The following is a 16,738-nucleotide window of genomic DNA, read 5'->3' as shown; positions in this document are numbered from 1 at the left end:
TTAGTGAATTAGCCCCAACGCGTCTACCCGTGCTCCGCAGCTAGCGCGAGCAATAACGCCACAACTTTTGCCCGCAAGATTGGGCTCGTCATCCACTCAACTTCGCGAAATGACAGGACGTATTCTTCCGATTGCGCTGGCGGCGATTGCGGGGGTTTCCATTGGTGTTGCTACTTTTGATGGGGAGTTCAAGGAACAAAGGAGGAAGAAGTTGGAAGAAGAATACAAACAGTACGCACAAGTTGCTGCCTTCACTTGGCTTTCACTTACATCTAGTGCTAGGGAAATTGCCGCTACTTCTCCTAAAGAAGCCATTACTGTATCTTCGTTAAACAGTGCCGGTCCTTCACCTATGGCTTCGAGCGCCGTGCCCGCACCCGCGCCCGAACAGCTAGCCGCAAGAAAAGAGGACGTTAGAGCATCGGACACATCTGCATCCTCATGGTCGTCACGACTTGGACTTTGGGCTTGGAACAAGGATGCGAAAATTGGACCTGCGCCGGCGAAGAACAACATTGAAGAAGTGAAAGGAAAGCCATGATGGTGTTGCATGACTTGTTTGCTATCAAAGACTCAGCCTCCTCTCTAGATCATCCCACCTCCCGCGTCGCAAAGGATCCAGACGCTTCAACTCATTCAACCATGCCCTCATATCTTTCGTCGTAAACGAGCCGGTCCCTGCATCGACTTCCAGAGATGCCTCCGCAAGCCCGAGCAGCGCCTCGTATATCCACTTGCAGTCCGCCTCGTCCTCCAATATCTCCCTAATATACTCCATCTCATGTTCGTAGTATTTCTGCCGCTCGCCGTTGGTCAGATCTTGAACTATGAGTTGGTGTGTTGGACATGATGCAGATAAAATGGAGAGCAGATATTGGTGATAGAACCAGATGGATTGGTCGAAGGGGTCGGTGTTTATGGCTTCACAAATGAGGGATAGCTCGGAGTCGAGGAAAGAGCGGCGCTCTTTCGGGTCTGCGTTGCGCTCACGGAGGATCTGGGGAATAAGCTGGCTTCGGTTGTGCCAGGCGGAGAAGTTGGAGAGGTTGGTCTTGATCATCCTGGTTGTGTATTCAAATTCGGATTCTGCGAGTCCCTTGGATGTGCCGTGGGCTGCAGATTCAGCGACCGTGGGTGTGAAGCGCTCGAGCTGCGAGACCACGAATCGCCGGTAACCCCACGCGTGGAAGTTCCGACTGTCCGCATGAAGCATCTTGTTTATCAACTGTAGCTCGCCTGACCACAGCTTATGTGCCGCCTCAGCACCCATCAAAGCCTCTCCTTCGCGAAGTAGCCAGTTTCTGTGGTTCCATATCCAGTAGCACTTGGGGAACTTGCGCAATAGCGCAAAGGTGAGCTGCAAATCGCCCTGTAGGAGCTCGTCGGGCGTTTGCTCCAAAGTCTCTGCTGAAACCAGGGATGCTAATACACGTCTTCGGTGGTTCCATATTGTGTAGTACTCGGGGTTCTCGTTCAGAAGCTTCGTGACCAGTCCAAGGACCTCGATAGTGTAGTGCTTTTCCGCGATCTGAAAAGAGGAGCGTCAGTACACTCACTACTTAAAAAACTAGCTTCGTGTACCTTGGTGTTCACCAAATCTGCCAAGTTCTTGTACTCGTCGATTTGCTGGAGCTCCTTCTGTCGCGCCTCCTCCGAGCGTACGAGGGGCCCCGAGCCGCGCGATATACCATGCTAGAGCTGTCAGCGCATAATCCAAGTTATGCGTCTTTCTCATAGTAACCTACGCTTGCCATTGGTTGACCTGTATAAGTTTCGTGTAGGTTCGTAGCTTCCCCAAATCGTAGCCTCGGAGAAACATTGCCCCACTACGCGTTGAGCTCCTTCCCCCGACGTCACCCCTCTATGAACGTCACTGTCGACACACGCTGCATCTATCCTATGCCTCGCATTATCCTATGAACGACATAACCATCATTGCTATACTAACCCAGCAGCAATACTAACGCGACAGCAGGCGCTCGGTACAGGCTCCTATCGCCGCGCTTCCTCTGCTCTCGTCGAGGCAGCTAGCCATTGCCCCACTTGACATGTGCTGAGCTCACAGCTTGGTCGTCGAGCTCCATCCTGCGCTTCTCAGAAGACATTCAACATGAACGATATTGATAACGAAGCATCTTCGACCAATTGCGGCTACATCACGCCACCCTTGTCTCCTACCAAAACCATCAGCACCGAAGGCTGGCTTTCCCCTAGGACCCCAGGGTCGCCTCGCAAAATTCGCAGCTGTTTATTCTTTCGAGACATCGACAATGGCGCAGATAGTCCTTTTCTCACTCCTCCGTCATCTCCTACCAAGTCTAAACTCATCTCTCGCTTTGGAGCGCTTTCCATTGCAGAGCTACTTACAACTCCCTGCGCTCTCACCCCGCATTCAGACAATGATTCGCCCATAAAACGAGATGCATCCCAAAGATCTGATCGATATATTTCGTGTCGGTCACCCACGCTCACTCGCTTATGCAGTCGTTCTTTGTTTGATACCAGCAGTGTTTTCGGTGAAGAAGTTCTCAGTCCCTCAGCTATAGCCGGCAGATCTAATTCACCTCGCACTGGGCCATTGTCGAAAGGAAGCAGACAGGACTATCGCAGCTTTTCGGAAAGTCTAGTTGGCGAACTTACCTCCAGATCATCGTCCACAGCAACCCTTTCAGATACGGTCACCACAGATAACGAAAGTCTACTATCCCCATCCCCGACTCGTACCAACCCATCTGCCGAGGAAAGGTCCTCAACAAACAAGCTCCGCCGGCTTCCCCTCCGCCGTGCCAGCTATCCTTTGAGGCCAAGTCAATGGGAGACACGCGAGGGTCTGCTGTCGTCACCACGCCAGAGCACGCCAGATCGCTTCATCTCATGTCGTCGTCCACCTGCTGTTACTCGAGAAAGTTTCGAACTAAACAAGCCTACAGAACGTCTAGAAACTGAACAGATTGCATACCGCGGTGGCCGTTTGGCTGCAGATGTGTTCAGTCGCCGCCTACGTAGAAGTGGACGCTTGAACGATGAGCTACGCGGACTGAGGCAAGCCCACTCCATGATCATAGAAAGACCTAGTACGAGTCGAAGGAACGCCAATTCCCGACGCAGCCCTCCCCCTTTAAGCGTCCGCCAGGTCAGCGCTGGCGCCGTTTGGAATGTCGGAGGGCCGTCTGCCGTGAGCGATACCGTAGTGGGAGTCTCAACAGGTAGAGGCGGTATGCTCGGCCGTGGAACGAACGCGCCTCTCTACAAGTCCGCTTTCCTCAATCGAGCAGATCCAGAGGCGGAGCTTGAAGCGTACGAACGGCGTCTTGCACTAGCGCTCAATGTTGATCAGACCGACCGCATCTTGCAACATTCGAAACCTGCTACTCTCTACCAAGCGAACAACGTTGGAATGTCATCACAGGCACAGCACGTTTGGCGTGATGGGGCTTGGACTAAAGACGGGCTTAATTCATGTTTGACTGCTTGATTTCTTAGATTTGGCCCCACATCATTGCTGACAGACCGCTCTAGCGCCTCGTCGAGTACAACAAAGCTTACGAAGACCTGTGCCAATCTTACCATTCAGATACGTTCCTATAATGCGCTAGCATCTACCGACGTTGACTTGGCCTACAGTACTTGATGCTCCTCAATTACGAGACGACTATTACTGCACCTTGCTCGCTTACTCTCACACTGCAAAGTGCCTCGCGGTAGGGCTAGGAAACTTTGTTCACATCTGGTCAGAGCGAAATGGTGTGAGTACTCCGGGGTCCCTCAACTCGGACCCGCCAGATGGTACTGTAGATGTCCAACACGTCGCCTCTTTAGACTTCTCCTCCACCCAAGGTGGTCAGGCGATCCTCGCAGTAGGGCGAGCGGACGGCCGCATCTCACTTTGGAGCCCATTTGATCCAGAACCGCGCTTCGATGCTACCCAGCCGAATCCAGTGTCATGCGTCTCCTGGAGGCCAACCACTGCCCAGCGCCCTTCGCTCCGGGACCGAGCTATGAATGTGCCAACGGAGGAGTTAATCATTGGGGATGAAGTAGGACACATCTACTTCTACAGCATCGAGTGGCCTTCAGAGACACAAAGTGCGCTGTTTGGCTGGAATGGAGCTATGACACTACTTGCTCGCTTGAAAATTCATACCCAACAGATCTGTGGACTTGCATGGTCAATGGACGGTCATCTGTTCGCAAGCGGAGGTAATGATAACAACTGTTTCTTATTCGAAACGAAGAAAGTACTCCAGCCCAACAACACTAACGAAAGCACCTCGGCGATCCTGGACATTCGCGATGGATCAGGTGGTGAGTCGATCTACACTGTCACCAATCGTTCCAGCCCGGTCCTTCATCTGTCACATACTGCAGCGAAACACAAGTGGACTCTCAATGCAGCCGTTAAGGCCATGGCTTTCTGTCCATGGCAGCGCGGACTCATCGCCATCGGCGGTGGTTCAAATGATCGATGCATTCACTTCTATCACACTCGGTCCGGCACGTGTCTCGCGAGTATCGACTGCGCTGCTCAGGTCACTAGCCTCGTTTGGTCTCAGACTAGACGTGAAATAGCGGCAACGTTTGGCTTTGCACAGCCCGACCATCCGTATCGTGTCGCTGTATTTGCGTGGCCGAGCTGCGAACAAGTGGTTGCTGTGCCATGGTGGGATGAAAGTCGTGCGCTGTGTGCTGTTGCATACCCGGGTGGTCCAACGACTGGCCCGCAGTCAAGTGAAAGTCGAGATGGTGGGAGAGCAAGAGGTGAGGATGGTGTGTGGTCTAGACGGGGTGTCGAGGAAGGCTGCATTGTCGTTGCAGCCAGTGACATGGCAATCAGATTCCATGAGATTTGGAGCGATAGGCGTGGCAGTGTGGGCTCAGGGGGCTTGCTGGGCAGTGAAACAGCGGGGTTGTTAGGAGGCAGTGATATTCTTGAGGGACTGCATGGTATTCAGAGGGTGGGTACTGTGATTAGATGAAGCGGTCATTGTTAGATTACCAGCAGTTCTCGTCAATTCTGAATATGGGCATTGCTGTCTGGTGGTAGTGAGCCACTTTGGGAAGCGCAGATAGTTGCTCGAGTCGGGTGCTTAACCATGGCCGTCAGTCTGAGTGCGTAATAGTGTCCGCGCTGCTTCGATGTAAGCCTGTAGGAATACGTAAAGATATATGATGGTTCACAAAACATGGTCGGCGATTGTCAACAGCGGAGCGAGGTCGTGAAGTGATGCAATTGTTTTATTGAGAGACAACTGCTCCGAGCAGCCGTGGTATGAGAAGCGCCTATGCCTAGAATCCCGAAGTTTTCATTCAGTTACAGGAGCCCACACCGTGTTTTCGTGCCGACGCCAATGTAATCATTTCACGACCCAATCATGCGTTCATGATAATCTTCTAATGCCTCATGGAAGAAGCCCTCCTCTTCCTGGCCTCGTCGTGAGCGGCCTTGGCCTCGCCGATGCGCTTCGAGAGGATCTGGGCATACTCGTTCTATCATGTTATTAGCATGCGACAATTGTGTTTGGGTATGGCAAACGTACGGCAGCATCCTTGGAAGCCTCCGCGCGGCGGCGCTTGAGTGCGATCCTGTGGCGCTTGTGCTGGAGACGCTGAGGAGTAACCAGACGCTGGATCTTGGGGGCCTTGGTGTAGGGCTTTGCGCCCTCCTTCTTGGAGGTAACCTCACGGCGGATGACAAACTTGCGAACCTAGAGCATTGCATATTAGAACCAAACCTTTGCAAATAATAGATATTGAGGGGTCATCAGACTCAATCCATTGCAAAAGAGCAGGATTGGCGAAGAAGCTATGAGAAAACTCACATCATCTTCCTTGCTGAGACCGAAGAAGCGGCGGATCTTGGTGGCACGCTTGGGACCGAGGCGCTTGGGGTGGACGGTGTCGGTAAGGCCAGGGACCTCGTCGTCACCCTTCTTGACGATGCTCAGAGCAAGGACAGAGAGGTCCATGCCGACGATGCAGCCACGAACGGACTTCCTCTTGCGCTCACCGGTACGACGGGGGCGGTAGCAGGAGTGGCCGTCAGCGAGGAGAAGTCGCACACGAGTAGGGTGCATAACACCCTGCTTCATGGGGAAACCCTGCTTGTCGTTGCCGCCGGTGATCCTGAAGATGTAGCCCTTGAACTCGTCGCCGACGCTGTCACCAGGAACTTCCTGGCCCATGCGGCGGTCCATGAAGACGCGGAGCTTGCGCTCATCTTCGATCTCGATCAGCTTCTGGGTGCCATTGTTGGGGTAGGAGATGTTGAGCTTCATCTTGACTGCGGCGGCGTCTCGATGGCGGAGTGAAGCTGCAACGTTAGTAGATTGTCGTGTGTAGTCGACCGGACGCTCGAAGTGTTTTCGGTTCGCTTAATTGCAAGATGTGTGCGGGCAAACATTTGGCCGGAACTTGGCAACCATCACGTGCTAGCGCGACTAATCCGCCAGGGCTAGCCATCTCGAATGATTATTCCAGGTCCAAGTTTAATAAGTGTGTTGTGGACTAATTCTACAACAATCCCGTGCAAGACGGTCCTCCAAAGTCTGATTTAAGATGATTTGAGGTCATGTAAAGATGCGACTGGCGCTGTGGATAGCAATAATCGAGGTTGATCTGGACATTTGGATAATTGAACATATTCATTCTGCTAAGTGGGATATCACACGAGACGGCAACTAACAAGCAAGGTTGCAGCCAAGGAGACTACCAACGATGCCACCCTACCAGCCATAGAGTACTCCAGCCACTCAACGGCGACCTTTGCCAAGACCAGTAAACCCTAACGCCATACCATGCCCTGAATTTGAATGTATGATGCTTTTGGTGATATAGACGCAAAAAAGAAAACAAGTACGACAAGGCGGCCTAGTGCATCAACTCGACCGGTGGCCTTGCAGTGCTGACATTCTTGCCCTGCGCCTTCTGCGACGAAATTGGCCCCTCAATACCCTCCATTGCATCGATCGGAGTCAGTGGCTCCGGGGTCTCTGTTGTATCTTCTACTGATATTGCCGGAAGGCTGAGTGCGTCCCCGTGGTCTTCAGGGTGATAAACTACTGTGGTGCTGCCGTTGCGCCGCCTAGTGATCGGACTGCCGCCGTGGTCATCGATAGGTGACGATGCGTCATGGTGAGAATGCGCATGTAGCCGCGCCAGCGCTGCTGCAAGATCCTCGGCGTGCACAAGCTTATTAGGCGCTCCCTCCTCCTTCATTTCCCAGCCCATGGGGGGCGACGGCGGTGGCGAGATAAAGAACAACCTGTCTGACTTTGGAAGCGCCAGGTGCTGGTCTGACGGGTTCAGTGGTGTGTTCATGCCGAAGTAGACGCGGATGCGATAGCCCATAAGTTGCTCGCCATCAAGAGTCTGCCGTATCTGTATCGCAGATTCAACGTCGAAAAAGGAGACTACGATGCGGCGGAAGGACTTGAGCGGAGCCCATGTGTGGACCTTTGCATGTTTGTCTATCGTTTCGCGAATCTCGGTGAGGGTGTCGAACTGGAAGATTTCGGGTGCAAGGAGATTCTATAGAGCCTGTTAGCTTTGTCGCTCGAAATATCTCGAAGAAGGTACGTACGGTAATTATGAGAGTATTTGAGGGCGGCGACGGCTCAACCAGCGGTGGCAGATCTGAAAGGTCGAGAGAAAGTGGCGATTTGGTTCCTGATGACGCTCGCGAGCGTTGCGGTGATGGTAACGTTGCCTGCATGTTTGCGATGATATATGAGTATTCGCGCAGTTAAGTTAAGTACTTCTGTCTTGTGAGTAACTATTGTGAGTGAAGGGTAAACAAGAGACTGTCTTATATCAAAGTCGCCTTCCGTCGGCGTAGTTCGTTCCAGCTTCCGCAACCAGCGCTGCGAGCATTGCTCCGCCTCAACGCCAAGCCTCGACTTCTAGTCTCACCAACCGCGTGCAGTCTCATATCTCCCTACCCTTCGTGCGACTTCTGGACATCTGGGCACTGATTGCACTGCCCCCCTTTCCCCTATCGACGCATGGTGCTCTTGGGGGTCTCCGGACGTCGCGGAACGCGTCAACAACTGGACTGACTGACGAAGTCACGATCCGCAGTCAAGCGGAGGCTGTCTACGCCTCGCTGATGAATGACCAACTGTTGACTGGTGCGCAGCTCAGCCTCGAGAAATGAGTATTGGTCCGGGTCTCGCATGTTCCATTGCTTGAGGAGTTATCAAGCCTCGTGTTAGTCGCTACCTCATCCCTGTCACGACCTACGGCATTACACGCTATGGAGACCCTTATGTTGTTGTCCGACTGGGCAGGTTGACTGGACAAGTTTCGATACTGTGGGATTCACAGTCTTCTGTCTCATATCCACTAACTTACTCGCATGTGCCGTGTTTGCTCCTGCGATGCAGCAAGTGAAATCGCCTACTTCGATCAGCTCACCCACTGACATAGCCATAGGCACTCTGGCCCATCTCCATATCCGCTGCTCCGCAAAGACGTTGTCAGGAGATGCACTACATGGTCCTCCTTTGGGCTCGGTGCAATTGGATTGCCTAATATGGATGAAGGCTTGGTGCAAGGGCTTGGCTGACGACTAGACTAGTTGTCACATGGTCCTAGGTGGTAACTTAAAAGAGTGTAGGTGTAACTACATTCCAAGGTTGTACCTCCGGCTCTGCACAAGTTGTCTTGCATTGGGAAGTGACTCCAATCACTATCGGTACGTGTAGTATGATCAATATGGACCTTTGCCGAGGTGACCACTATATCTCATCTTATGAAACTTTCCTGCTTCAAGGAATACAAGGTCTCTTACAAGGAAGTCCTCTAATATCATGTTGACCACGTCGTAGGATCATAATTATCATCTGAGGGCGAAATGTTGAGACTTGATACATGGTTGACTATGGGATCACTATGCAGCGCACCCATCTGGAAGCCGCAACGCAATCGCAAATACATCCGCTCTTGCATTACACCTATAGCTTACTAGATAGTTTCTGGGGCGTACTTATACCCTTCGTGGGAACAATCACGGTCGGTCGAGTCGAGTGTGGCATATGTGGCGCAAAGGGACTTGCCCACATCTGGCTAGTGGATCTCGGGGGTGAGTTTGAGCACGCTCTTTCACCTGGGCACTTCAAAGAATCTGTGGGTCAACCTTATGACCAGCACCACCCCACACACTCACCAACACGTCGCACTTCGCCTCCCACCGCAGTCGCCTTGATCCCTCGACTCTCCTCAACAACTTACGACTGCTCAACCCACGTGCTCACGGGCCTAATACGCGATGGATTACGACCCAGAAGGCGGCGCAATCAACGTGCGCTTCCTCCAGGTACACCGCCCGCTTTGTTACTACCCAGAAGCTCAAGGCCAGGAAAGACTAACATAAGCCATGTTGACTAGGCCGACAACCAACGCGCCAACTTCATCGTCCAGAATTTCAATCTCGAGACCGCAAACTCGCTGCGGCGGGTGATGCTGGCCGAGATTCCCACGCTCGCCATCGACGTCGTAGAAGTCCTCGACAACACCTCGGTCCTTGCCGATGAATTCGTATGCCACCGTCTCGGCCTAGTGCCGCTGTCTTCCCGAGGCGTCGACGATCTGCTGTACTCGCGGGACTGCGACTGCGAAGGTTATTGCGATAACTGCTCCGTGATACTCACGCTAAATGCGAAATGCACGGGCAATGAGATCATGAAGGTTTATGCGCGCGACCTAGTGATTGAGAGCAATAGACCGAATGATGAAGTGGGACGGCCGGTTATCACAGATGAAGCGGGCACGGGTAGTTGCATTGTGAAGTTAAGAAGAGGACAGGCGATACACATGCGGTGCATTGCGAAGAAGGGCATTGCGAAGGAACATGCGAAGTGGGCGCCTTCTGCAGCCATAGGGTTCGAGTATGATCCGGCCAATAAGCTACATCATCTGGACTACTGGTTTGAGGAGGACCCAGAGAAGGAGTGGTATGTCTTTTGGCTCTTGTCAGGCCTCAGCGGTGATACTGACCTACTTCTAGGCCCAAGGACGAAGAGCGCATAAATCTCGACGGTGGTCCTCAGAACCCCGATGAACCTTTCAACTACAGCGCAGTACCGACCCGCTTCTTCTATGACGTCGAAACCGTCGGCGGCCTCGATCCCGACCAAATCGTCACCAAAGGCATCAACGTCCTTCAACAAAAGCTCGCTGGCATCATTCATGAGCTCACAGGCGGCGCAGGAGGACCTGACGGTGTAGACTTTGTCGGCGCGCAGAGTCCGACACTAAACGGCGCTGGCTATGGTGGTGCTGATGGTGGATATACGCCTGCGGGGGGTTATGGTGGTGCGAGTCAGTGGGGTGGTGCTGCGGCCCAGGGTGGGACGACGCCGTTCGGAGCTACGCCCTATGGACAACAGAGTTGGTAGGTGAGATGACGTTGGGATCTTATGGAGATTCATCGATTGTAAAAACATTGCATGGTTTGGCGTTCAAAAGGAGTGGCGTCACAGATCGATACTAGAGCAATCTCGAACAAAATGTACGCACCCAGAGCTTGGGTTCCAAAAACACAGGCGTTCGTCACATTCCAATTCGAGCAGAAATCAGGAGGGATATGACGCAAGCAGTATTGCCATTGCGTCTCTAGTTCGTCATAGCCACTATGGGCTTTTAACACCCCGCCAGGTCTAGTATTACAATATACAGTAGCAGCTTTTGAAACAGCCACCTAGCTTTTTCAGATGCGTGAGAGGGGAATATACATATACACGTTTAGAGATGGTGTACCAAAGTTGTACACAAGAACGCCGTCATGCCCAATGTATCGTGTTGAAATGTGACCAACCAACATGGTGCCAAAACCGAGATACTCTTACAGATGCGATGAAAGTCGAAGATGCCAACGAAGAGGACAGAGGTCGAGGCTGGATATCATCCGAGAACGAAGATTGAGGAACGACAGAATGCGTCCAAAGGTGGTGGATGGGGTTTATGCGTTTTTCACAACGCCAACCTTAGCCGGCCTCAACACCCTTCCGTTCAGCCTGAAGCCCTTCTGCTGCGTATGGAAGCAGCTGCCATCCTCCTTGTCGGGCTGCGGCGCCTGGAAGACGGCCTCATGGATGTTGGGGTCGAACTTGAGGCCCTCTGCAGACGGATCAAATCGCTCTAGGCCATGCTTCTTGAGGGTGTTGATGAGAATGGTATCCGTCATTTTGATGCCGTCATGTAGCGCAAGGAGATCCTGGTTGTCGCCGTTCAACTTTTCAGGTGGGACGGTGCCCAAAGCACGATCGAGGTTGTCGACGGACTCGACCAGGTCGCGGGCGAAGCGCTGGATGGCGAAGTCCTTTGCGCCTTGGATTTCACGTTTTGTGCGCTCTTGGAGATTGCGGAAGTCGGCTATTGAGCGGAGGTATTTATCCTAATCGATGTCGTCAGCAGTGTGCTACACCATGCATTCTCCATCAATCGAGGAGTAGAAGTAACTATATAGACGTACCTTCAACTCAACAATCTCCTTGTCCTTCTTCTCTACCTGCTCCTTCAACTGCGTCACCTCATTGCTTGGTGCATCCTCCTTCTTCTCAGCAGCCTCACCTTCCTTGGCTGGTGGGGCGTCCGAGTACCACCGGACGGCGGGTGTGGCAGCTGTCCGCGTGACAAGAAGTTGCTGTCTCAGAGGCGCAAAGGCCGGTGTTCGGCGAGCGGCCTGTCGTGAGGCGCGGAGGATTGTTCTTTGGAGCATTGTGATATGTGTGGTATGACGAGAAGAAATGGATGGTGGAGATGACTGCGAGGCGAAAGTGCAGGTGTGTCTAGTGTACTATGATGCGGGATGTCGAACCTTCCCGAAAATTTTGGAGATGTGATGCTTCACAGAAGGCCTGTGCGGGCCGAAGCAAGCACGCAGGGTCCTGCTCCTGCCTCGGCTTCAACTCCGAACAATTCCATCTCGACTGTACCCCTCGACATGTCTCTTGTTCTTCAATGTCAAATGGCATGATGCGTGATGCGCCCTTCGCCGTCCTTCTCCTTCCGCATCCGCTCATACCTCTCGCGCTCAAGACATGACACTATTACGCCTTCCGCGCTGGTCCAAAAGCCTGTCGAGGCCGCCTACTACCGCGGAGGCACATCGCGTGCCGTGATAATACAACCACAGTTCCTGCCAAAGGAGCGCGAGAAATGGCCGTCCATATTTCGCCAGATTATGGGGAGTGGCGATCCATACGGGCGACAACTTGATGGCATGGGCGCGGGTATATCGAGCCTCAGCAAGATATGTCTTGTTGAACCGTATGGCAGACGCATCTTGAAAGTGGGACGAGGGCTTCGTTTTCGGACGGGCTATGGCGGCATTGACGCTGCGAGGGCTAGTGCTGAAGCTATACAAGCTCAGGAAGAAGCACAGCAGAGTGGGGACGAACAGGAGCTGGACATTGACTATACCTTCATCGGGCTAGGCATTGAGAACAGTGAAGTGGATGTAGCAGGCAACTGCGGGAACATGAGTAGCGCAATTGGCCCTTACGCTTATAACGCTGGCCTGCTTCCGCCACAACTGTACGCGCAGGGTGATGGAGAGGTTACAGTCAAGATACGGAACACAAATACAGGGAAGCTAATTGATTCGACCTTTGAGATATTAGGCGGACAAGCTGCTGTCGTAGGCGACTATAGCATCGACGGAGTTACTGGCTCAGGTTCAAGGATCAAGCTTGACTTCAAGCATCCATACGGCAGCAAGACTGGCAAAGTCCTCCCAACGGGGAAGAAAGTGAACAACATCGCAGGCTACAAGGTGTCTTGCGTGGATGGCGCAAACCCAGCAATATTCATCCGCGCAGACGACATCGGCGTAGACGGCACTATCTTGCCAAATGACTTCAATAAGCTCCCCGACAAGCTCGCACTCCTCGAGCGCATACGCAAAACTGCAGCCGTAGCAATGGGCATCGCACCCACCGAAGACCAAGTCCCCCGCACAATTCCCAAGATCGGCCTTGTATCCCAGTCCTCGTCGCATCCAGTTCTGTCAGGCCAAACAATCAAGACTCCTCAAATGGACATTGTGATCCGCTTCCTATCAGATACGCAACCGCATCGTGCAATTCCACTCACAGCAGCTCTGACAACGGCTGTCGCAGCTCGCATCCCAGGGACCATAGTCGAGCAATTACTTGCTCCTGATCCGGTCATGAATGAAGCAATTACAATTGGACATGCGAGCGGACGATTGCAGGTCAATGCTACGATGGACGAGAAGAATAAGGTGGTACCGGTGAGCGCGACGGTATATAGAACAGCGAAGAGGCTATTTGAGGGCAACGTTTTTTGGACAGATAAAGGAGGTGAAGACCTTGACCCTAGCGCCAGCTATGGCAGTACTGGTAGGCACTCGCTGGGTCTAGCGTTTGTGCTCGAGAGCAGGGGACAGGACTCCTCACACCTATTTGAAGGAGACGCCAAGCAAGATGAAAGCCAAAATCTGAAAGAGAACCGCGTACAAGAGGCGGAGAAGGAAGCAATAGAGCAGAAAGATGGCGAGCTACAACCCATGGCCAACCTCAACTACAGACCCTTGGGCGACTCGCAATCCAATCACCAGAACGAAGCAGAGCACCTAATCCCAGAGACACCCCTTCGAACCGCCATTCATCAACTCCATTCTCATCTAGACTCCCTCCTTTCCGACCCGGACTTCTCATCCCGCCCCTATACCCCAAATCTTCTGAACAGCCTCGAATCTTCGTACAAAAAGATACTCGCCAACTCTCGTGCCCGCACGCAAACCGTCAAGGGCAACCAATGGCATCACTGGGCTCAGACTCTACACAAGCGAAAAAAGAGCGTCAGAGAGTCTGCGGAAAGAAGTGAGGTTGTGGAGAAGAAGATGCAGAAAGGCTTCAAGAGGACTACGAGGCGGGAGATGGGCTTGGATAAGATGGGGAATGCGATCTGGGACAAGGACAGCGATGAAAGTGGGAAGAGGGTGAGGAGGAAGGAACGAGTTATGAAGGCAGCCGGCTGGCCGCACTTTCCAGCGTAGATGTTACTCGCATGTGTCAAGTAAGTTAGGCTGGAGATTAGGGGCAAGGTGCATTCGGGCGGTTGTATTCTGCAGAAGCAAAGCATGGAATCATGTACATCGAGACGATCAGATATCTTAATTCAATTCGACAACAACAAAGAACACTACATCGAACACAACTGGCATTTATAGTCTTAGGTTACACATTTTGAGACAGGTGCTAATACTAATAGTGAGCCAGCACTATCAGCGAAATAGATGTTATGAGAATGTGATCTCGTAGATAAATTTAGTCTTCGTCTCTAGGTGTATCCATGATGTTATTTCTCTCTCTTTTTGTCTGTCTACATAGTAGTCATCGCGTGAAAGGATAGTTAGGACAACTACTCAAGACGAACGTATAGACAGTCCAGGCGGAAATGGAGTAGAGAGTGCGACTTCGTGTTTGCCACATTTTAGCAACGAAAGGTAGTTGAACGTTGATATGGTGAACGGTGATTGTTTACGCATATGAAGAATCCTAATGAAAGCGTTCGCAGGTTTAACCGCTCAGTATGATGTTGAACTGCAAATGGAACTTATGGCTGTAGTCTTCAATCATATAATTCCCATCAGCGATGTGTGCACGTTACAACTACAAAAGAGCTATAGCGCGCAAGGTGCTGTCGTGACCAGTAGCTAGAGAGAAGGAGAATGATGGGCCGGCGGTCAAAAGACAGCATGAACTTTGGTAGCTACACCCTGAAATATAGCCAGTCATTGGTGCGGCTACAGGTCAGCAAAACAAGTAACAGCCGCAATCAGATATCAAACTTGATCAACAGCACGATCAGTGACCTGCCATAGCTTAGCGAGGATGTCAGAATTTGAAAATTCGAATGTCACTGGTGCAGGTATAGCGAAAACCACATGTTACAGCAGCAGCTTCACCACTAGACAACTCCTGGGAACAAGACACGAATACGAGGATTCGTAGTGTAAGAATCTTGTTTGGTTCAACCTGAGAGACTGGCCATGCCGCAGTAGCCCCTTTCTTTACTCCATAACGCCGGTGGTTTTAGATGCAAGCAAATTGTCGTACGCAAGGGTGGCTAACATTTTAGTCTACCGGCGCATGCTTGAAGAGGAAAGAAACGCTCTCGCCATTGTGGGTTCGTCTACAAGCTTCGGCAAGCTGTTTGACAGTCAGCGGTCAGGTAAGGCACCAATTGATCGACAATCTACTCACAGTTGGACTGATATCGATCGTCTCGATGCGGTCGCAAAGCTCTTTCTTGTCCTCGTGGGGTACCGTATTGGTAACGACGATCTTCTTGAGCTTGCTGCCATTCAAGGCTTCTATGGCGTTGCCACTCAAGATGCCATGCGTGACTATGGCGAGAGCATCTTTCGCGCCCTCTGCAATTAAGACGTCTGCAGCCTTGACGAGAGTGCCGCAGGTGTCGGCCATGTCGTCAACGAGGATAGCAGTCTTTCCCTTCACGTCTCCGACTAGCACCATTCGTGAGACTTCATTGGGACGGGTACGCTCTTTGTGGATGAGAGCAAAGCCTAGATTCAGGCCATCTGCAATAGAAGTTGCCCTGCGCATGCATCAGCCTAGCTCTGATTGGGAGAATGCCGCGGGGCGTCCCAAGATGTGGCGCATCGACATTTCACATCACATCTTGGCACCACAAAGTGGACGCACGTTCCAGGGAAAAGAGTCCCAAACTAGGAGATGAGAAAGCTGAGTACTGTACCTTTTAGCACCTCCCGCGTCCGGACTGACGATGACGCAATCCTTCACGTCCAAGTTTTCACGGATCCATCTTAGTGTGCTAGGTTCGGCGTAGAGGTTGTCCACAGGAACGTTGAAGAATCCTTGAATCTGGCTTGCATGGAGATCCATTGTGATGACATGGTTGCAGCCCGCAGTTTGAAGCATGTTGGCCATGAGCTTTGCGGTGATGGGCGCACGAGACTTGTCTTTCTTGTCCTGGCGAGCATAGGGAAAATTTGGAATCACAGCGGTGATGCGGCGAGCAGACGCCGTCTTACACGCGTTGATCATGATCAACAGCTCCATAAGAGCATCGTTGATGTCGCCTGGGGGCGTAGATTGGAGAATGAAGACTGGCCTATGGTAAGCTAGGAGTTACCAAGGGTGGATGACCGTTCCACCCGAATATGGCGCATACCATCTTCGTCTCTGACAGACTCGCCGATAGTCACAGAAGTCTCCTGGTTCGAGTATTGAAGTACCAGGATCTTGGTGAGTTCTATTCCAAGCCTGTGACAGGATTAGCAAACTGTGCGAGTTTGAGCTGGTTGCATTAGTTCAGATCCACCCTTCCGCTATCTGGAAAAGCGACACGAATACAGTCGCAGCCTGGAAAATGCAAAATGAGGTATTCAGTGCGAGTTTTGCTGACAACGGCTGAGAAGATATAACTTTTGGAGGTGTGCATGCCGAGGGGCGGCCTCAAAACCTTTCCGCAAGCCTTGCACGTACCTATCAGCCACGAGACTGGCGAGCTCGGGATAGCTGTTGCCGGTGAGCAGCTTGATGCTGTTGGTAGCCATAGTGGTGAGAGCGACGTGAATGTATTATCGCATGCTAGAAATCAATCACGTTGTCACCGAGCAAGGCCCAACTTTTTCACACGCAATAGGCGGGCACGGACCATGCGGAGAAAGGTGGCGCCGACGGAAAGAGCACTCTGGCCGCGCGGTAAATGCAAGCGAGCTCCCCCA

General features: G+C 52.2%; 9 protein-coding genes across 9 annotated transcripts; 4 read left to right on the top strand and 5 right to left on the bottom strand.

Moving 5' to 3' along the window:
• Positions 1 to 109: 109 nt before the first annotated feature.
• Positions 110 to 541, top strand: K460DRAFT_401923 (uncharacterized protein; the record flags this gene model as incomplete). The annotated part of the gene is made up of 2 exons (XM_040936478.1): positions 110 to 231; positions 283 to 541. The coding sequence occupies 2 exons, from the start codon at positions 110 to 112 to the stop codon at positions 539 to 541; spliced, it is 381 nt and encodes a 126-aa protein (XP_040794487.1).
• K460DRAFT_362695 (protein prenylyltransferase) lies at positions 147 to 1,773 on the bottom strand. The gene is made up of 4 exons (XM_040932688.1): positions 1,746 to 1,773; positions 1,582 to 1,692; positions 284 to 1,528; positions 147 to 232 (listed from the first exon to the last, which is right to left on the bottom strand). The coding sequence occupies exons 1-3, from the start codon at positions 1,752 to 1,754 to the stop codon at positions 566 to 568; spliced, it is 1,083 nt and encodes a 360-aa protein (XP_040794486.1). The 5' UTR covers positions 1,755 to 1,773; the 3' UTR covers positions 147 to 232; positions 284 to 565.
• A 337-nt stretch (positions 1,774 to 2,110) lies between these two features.
• On the top strand, positions 2,111 to 5,131 carry K460DRAFT_299465 (meiosis-specific APC/C activator protein AMA1; the record flags this gene model as incomplete). Its single annotated transcript, XM_040929799.1, has 2 exons — positions 2,111 to 3,461; positions 3,625 to 5,131. The coding sequence occupies 2 exons, from the start codon at positions 2,111 to 2,113 to the stop codon at positions 4,974 to 4,976; spliced, it is 2,703 nt and encodes a 900-aa protein (XP_040794485.1). The 3' UTR covers positions 4,977 to 5,131.
• A 127-nt stretch (positions 5,132 to 5,258) lies between these two features.
• K460DRAFT_362691 (ribosomal protein S6e) lies at positions 5,259 to 6,291 on the bottom strand. Its single transcript, XM_040932687.1, has 3 exons — positions 5,820 to 6,291; positions 5,538 to 5,705; positions 5,259 to 5,487 (listed from the first exon to the last, which is right to left on the bottom strand). Exons 1-3 carry the CDS (start codon positions 6,273 to 6,275, stop codon positions 5,392 to 5,394), a joined length of 720 nt encoding a protein of 239 aa, XP_040794484.1. The 5' UTR covers positions 6,276 to 6,291; the 3' UTR covers positions 5,259 to 5,391.
• A 305-nt stretch (positions 6,292 to 6,596) lies between these two features.
• Positions 6,597 to 7,826, bottom strand: K460DRAFT_299457 (Calcipressin-domain-containing protein). The gene is made up of 2 exons (XM_040929798.1): positions 7,580 to 7,826; positions 6,597 to 7,527 (listed from the first exon to the last, which is right to left on the bottom strand). Exons 1-2 carry the CDS (start codon positions 7,709 to 7,711, stop codon positions 6,868 to 6,870), a joined length of 792 nt encoding a protein of 263 aa, XP_040794483.1. The 5' UTR covers positions 7,712 to 7,826; the 3' UTR covers positions 6,597 to 6,867.
• A 1,280-nt stretch (positions 7,827 to 9,106) lies between these two features.
• Positions 9,107 to 10,606, top strand: K460DRAFT_43873 (insert subdomain of RNA polymerase alpha subunit). The gene is made up of 3 exons (XM_040938425.1): positions 9,107 to 9,313; positions 9,385 to 9,950; positions 10,004 to 10,606. The coding sequence occupies exons 1-3, from the start codon at positions 9,266 to 9,268 to the stop codon at positions 10,392 to 10,394; spliced, it is 1,005 nt and encodes a 334-aa protein (XP_040794482.1). The 5' UTR covers positions 9,107 to 9,265; the 3' UTR covers positions 10,395 to 10,606.
• Positions 10,607 to 10,957: 351 nt separating this feature from the next.
• Positions 10,958 to 11,716, bottom strand: K460DRAFT_269970 (mitochondrial co-chaperone-like protein GrpE; the record flags this gene model as incomplete). The annotated part of the gene is made up of 2 exons (XM_040927613.1): positions 10,958 to 11,392; positions 11,471 to 11,716. 2 exons carry the CDS (start codon positions 11,714 to 11,716, stop codon positions 10,958 to 10,960), a joined length of 681 nt encoding a protein of 226 aa, XP_040794481.1.
• A 199-nt stretch (positions 11,717 to 11,915) lies between these two features.
• K460DRAFT_362687 (DUF453-domain-containing protein) lies at positions 11,916 to 14,178 on the top strand. Its single transcript, XM_040932686.1, has one exon. It carries the CDS (start codon positions 11,981 to 11,983, stop codon positions 14,018 to 14,020), a length of 2,040 nt encoding a protein of 679 aa, XP_040794480.1. The 5' UTR covers positions 11,916 to 11,980; the 3' UTR covers positions 14,021 to 14,178.
• A 580-nt stretch (positions 14,179 to 14,758) lies between these two features.
• K460DRAFT_325284 (ribose-phosphate pyrophosphokinase-like protein 1) lies at positions 14,759 to 16,567 on the bottom strand (the record flags this gene model as incomplete). Its single annotated transcript, XM_040930586.1, has 5 exons — positions 14,759 to 15,176; positions 15,231 to 15,585; positions 15,745 to 16,117; positions 16,183 to 16,274; positions 16,497 to 16,567. The coding sequence occupies 5 exons, from the start codon at positions 16,565 to 16,567 to the stop codon at positions 15,102 to 15,104; spliced, it is 966 nt and encodes a 321-aa protein (XP_040794479.1). The 3' UTR covers positions 14,759 to 15,101.
• Between the last annotated feature and the right edge of the window lie 171 nt (positions 16,568 to 16,738).

This window comes from Cucurbitaria berberidis (genome assembly GCF_010015615.1).
Source record: "Cucurbitaria berberidis CBS 394.84 unplaced genomic scaffold K460scaffold_1, whole genome shotgun sequence".
Lineage (NCBI taxonomy): Eukaryota > Fungi > Ascomycota > Dothideomycetes > Pleosporales > Cucurbitariaceae > Cucurbitaria > Cucurbitaria berberidis.
The sequence above is the reverse complement of the archived record's forward strand: the minus strand, read 5'-3'. Positions and strand labels throughout refer to the sequence as shown.

Coding starts and splice junctions, on each gene's coding strand:
- K460DRAFT_362695 (XM_040932688.1), bottom strand. Junction 1,529..1,581: donor CAGATTTGGTGAACACCAAG/GTACACGAAGCT, acceptor TCCTCTTTTCAG/ATCGCGGAAAAGCACTACAC.
- K460DRAFT_43873 (XM_040938425.1), top strand. CDS start 9,266: ATGGATTACGACCCAGAAGGCGGCGCAATCAACGTGCGCTTCCTCCAG. Junction 9,314..9,384: donor TCAACGTGCGCTTCCTCCAG/GTACACCGCCCG, acceptor CATGTTGACTAG/GCCGACAACCAACGCGCCAA. Junction 9,951..10,003: donor GAGGACCCAGAGAAGGAGTG/GTATGTCTTTTG, acceptor ACCTACTTCTAG/GCCCAAGGACGAAGAGCGCA.
- K460DRAFT_299457 (XM_040929798.1), bottom strand. CDS start 7,711: ATGCAGGCAACGTTACCATCACCGCAACGCTCGCGAGCGTCATCAGGA. Junction 7,528..7,579: donor CAAATACTCTCATAATTACC/GTACGTACCTTC, acceptor CAGGCTCTATAG/AATCTCCTTGCACCCGAAAT.
- K460DRAFT_362687 (XM_040932686.1), top strand. CDS start 11,981: ATGCGCCCTTCGCCGTCCTTCTCCTTCCGCATCCGCTCATACCTCTCG.
- K460DRAFT_362691 (XM_040932687.1), bottom strand. CDS start 6,275: ATGAAGCTCAACATCTCCTACCCCAACAATGGCACCCAGAAGCTGATC. Junction 5,706..5,819: donor GTCTCAGCAAGGAAGATGAT/GTGAGTTTTCTC, acceptor GCAATGCTCTAG/GTTCGCAAGTTTGTCATCCG. Junction 5,488..5,537: donor AGGCTTCCAAGGATGCTGCC/GTACGTTTGCCA, acceptor ATAACATGATAG/AACGAGTATGCCCAGATCCT.